The 3,784-nt window shown below is 34.5% G+C and overlaps 1 protein-coding gene across 2 annotated transcripts in view; it reads left to right on the forward strand.

Moving 5' to 3' along the window:
- The window catches only part of LOC102681898 (breast cancer anti-estrogen resistance protein 3), an 18,252-nt gene extending 15,975 nt beyond the window's left edge, over positions 1–2,277 (forward strand). For both annotated transcript variants that reach the window (XM_031509687.1, XM_031509685.1), the window contains exons 6-7: positions 1–1,165; positions 1,327–2,277. The exon at positions 1–1,165 is cut by the window's left edge and continues 1 nt beyond it. In XM_031509687.1, the coding sequence (XP_031365547.1) occupies positions 1–1,165; positions 1,327–1,658 (1,497 nt within the window). In that variant the 3' untranslated portion in view covers positions 1,659–2,277. The remainder of the gene's footprint in view (positions 1,166–1,326) is intronic.
- Positions 2,278–3,784: the final 1,507 nt, after the last annotated feature.

The following is a 3,784-nucleotide window of genomic DNA, read 5'->3' on the forward strand; positions in this document are numbered from 1 at the left end:
GATCAGCACGATGCTCGTCAATCGTCGAATCAGCAACCTGTGCCACACGGACCGGTCCAATCGAGCACTTTGCCGCGTGTCCCATCTATTCAGAACCAGCCACCCTCGTGTTCCCTGTCCCTCGGCCGTCAGAAGATCACCAGGGTGATCTCCGACCCGGCGCTCCAACAGCAACAGCAACCCGTGCTTCAACCATCGAGCTTGAACCATCAGAATTCGCACGGGACCGCTCCACCGAAACCGCCCAGGGTACCATACGCGCCTAATCACCAGCACCACGTTCATCACCATCACCATCACCATCATCACCATCACCAGGGCTATCAGGCGTCCGGGAGCGACAGCGGGAACGGGTCTGGGGACAGTGAGTTCGAAACGAACAACTCTGGGGGTGCGAGCAACCCGTCTTCGTCCGCTCCTATCAAGGGGGTCGTGATTAGGAGCCATTATAACGCAAGCAACGACGGTACGAACGGAAATAATGGAAACGAGTACGAATTATCCGCGGAGGAACAACTGGTCGTCGCAGCACCTCCCTTAGAGATCAGCACAGCGCTGGACATCGAGGGTTTTACAACTCTGTTACTACCGGCTGGTGAGCACAGACCTCTGGATCCCACGGCATTGAGAGGAGTGTCAGGGATGTTGCACGATTCCGCTCCAAGAGTGTTGGCCTCGCATCTGACGAAGATCGACCTCGAGCTGGCCCTACAGCCTGGCTCTGGAAACAGAAACGGTCTCAGCGGCCTCGAGTTGGCCACTCTGCCGCACGGTAGACAAGCAAGGTTGGATTTGATCGAAAGATCGGAGTGTTTGAAGTTGGTAGTGGCGGTGACTGTGCTGGCCGGAGCCACCGCGATTGAGAGAGCCGCAACGATTAGCAAGTGGATCAAAGTGGCCATAGACACGAAGACCGCCCTGGGTAATTTATACGGTTTCTGCGGCGTGATGCTGGGCCTTTGTTTGCCACAGATACAGAGGTTGGCGAACACGTGGCATTTGCTGAGGCAGAAACACACCGACGAGGCGTTCAGCTTCGAGGCGAAGCTCAGGCCTACGCTTCGTGCTATGAACGAGTGCACGAACCCTCAAGCGCCCAATACCACGCTTCCCCATCTGTTGCCTATCGCTCTGCTCGGAGAACGGGGGCCTGAAGACATTTTGGGTACGTATACTGGATAGACAAGATTTTTTTTGGGACTCAAGTCTTCATCATAGGAGATTATATCGTAGAGAATATTTTATTTTATTTTATTTTTTTTTATGTCGATAAGTATATAATACGATTTAAATTGTAATTAATGATTTAAATTGTAACCTTTTCAGGAACTGTAGCTCCATCAGGTCTGGCAACAGCGATTCTATCACCCTGGGAGAATTCGGCACCGGATTGTGGCTTATCCATCGTATGGTCCCACTTGGAATCGGCTCGAAAGATGACAGAGAATCTTCCATTGTTCCGTAGGAACGCGGAGATCGTTCTCGAAGGTTCAAGAAGCGACGAACTATTGTCCGACGCGTTTCGAACTGAGTTCCACATAAAATTTTTGTGGGGGAGTCGAGGAGCCACCGTAGCACCGGAAGAAAGGCATCTGAAATTCATACAAGTGTTAGACGCGATGTTCGACAAATGTTCGTCGACCGAAGTGACGGCCTAAACGTGACCAAAGGAAAATATTTTAGATAGAATTTATCTTGGTATTCACTCGATGAAATTTTTTTTTTTTCTCGAAAGAACGAGGCAAAGGATCGCCGAACATATTTGCGTTCGACTTACTTTTTTACTTGTAAATTATGATTGTATAATTATGTAATTAAGTGACTGTAATTAATTGTACCTTTAATTGTAGGATTTAGTATTTTATTTGATAAGATTCGTACGTAAGATCGTGATTGAATGAAATTAATCGACCAGCGTTCGCAATTTTTTACACGATTCCATTGATTGCATTGTTTTCGCAATTTTCGTAATTTTTTTTTTTTTTTTTCTTTTCCCCTCTTTAATGAGGATAATCTGTGACTTCTCCATCGTGAACGATACTTTTTTATAAGAGAGAAAGAAAAAACAACGAAATCTTAATTGGTCGCGATGGAGGAATCATATAACTGAGAAACAAAGAATCAAAAGTACGTAGCATTAATCTGAATGTATACTATATTAAAGATGTACGTTGAAACGTGTCGTATTTAGCGCAATAATGATCCCCGACAATGATTAATGATCCTTTTGCTATTAATAAAAAAAAAAAATATATTTAAGAAAAAATTTCGAAAAAATGGCGACGATATGATAATCAAATCAAGTTAAGAATAATCATGTACTTAAACTCTAACTGATACTCTTATCAGTCAGCTTAACTACTATACGTTGCAAATATTGTTCACGTTTGTTTACATTTAATAATATATATGGAAAAATGAAAATCATTTTTACGTTTTAATATTTATGTCCTGATTTCAGATAACATATATTTTGTATAATTATGTGTAATATTCTAATTTCAATCTATGATTTTGAATATATTCAAAAATTTAAAAAAACAATTTAAATTTAAAATCTTTCAAAAATTGAAAATGATATTATTAAAGTAAATAAATAAAATATGAGAATTTAATTTATCTTATTTTTTAATTATTTTATATTTCTTTACAATATTTATTTAAATCTAAATATATTCTATGTTAAATATGAGCATTATTTAATTTAAAATAAAATATTCTATTTATGTTGCAAGCAAAAATAATAATGTGAATTAAATGTTTTCTAATAAAAAGATATAATATCTAAAGCGATTCATGTGTTTTAATTATGATTTTAATTAATGCAATAAATGTGTATGTAATATAAATAATATCATTGATATAATAAAATTTATGCTAATGAATCATTTTTATGTGTTAATTTACAATAATATATAAGAAATAGCTTATTTTGATTATAAATTTTTTCTATTATGATTATGTATCGATAAAATATAATTAGAAAATTTAAATATCTTTTATTCATAAATATCTTTAATTTCATAGAGAAATACTAATAAAATATCAATTATTTAAAATTGTAATTTAAAATTATCAAGAATTTTATTTTCAAATAAATGATAAAAAATTTATTATCCGATAAAACTGTCAAAATTAAAAAATTAAACCAGAAATAAATTTGTATGTATTCTTTGTTATTTATCTTGTTTCAACTCATATTATGTCTTTATCATTTATTAATCGATGACTCTCACAATAGCTACTTTCATTTATCTTTGGTTCTGTCTATTTTAGTCGATTTGTTATTCAAACGTAATGCATAGATATACAGTCAATATTAATTTATATCAAAGTTAACTAGCGCTTCATTCTTATGTCGAATTATTAATTATTTATTGTTCGAGACGAAATATATTATAAGTGTTGGATAAATATAACGTAAGAACTATTCACTTTAATTAATGAAATGCATAAATAAATATCAGTAAATAAGTAGATATTCGAATATTATTAGTCATGTTAACATAAAAAAAAGTTATTTTAAAATATACTAATTACTAGTATAATTATTTGATATACATACATACATATATCTGATAATCATATTATATATTCATTTCAATAATTTAAAAAAAATTTAAAGAATAATTTGAAGTTAACGATTTTATATCTAAATAAATACGTACTTTAATATTCATTATTATAACCTTGTTCTGTAACATCAATGAAATTGTTTTTTCTTATTGTATTCCTTATCAATATTATATACTTATAATATTATATACATGTACTTTTTTTTTTT

This window comes from Apis dorsata, unplaced genomic scaffold, assembly GCF_000469605.1.
Source record: "Apis dorsata unplaced genomic scaffold, Apis dorsata 1.3 scaffold_169, whole genome shotgun sequence".
Taxonomy (NCBI): domain Eukaryota; kingdom Metazoa; phylum Arthropoda; class Insecta; order Hymenoptera; family Apidae; genus Apis; species Apis dorsata.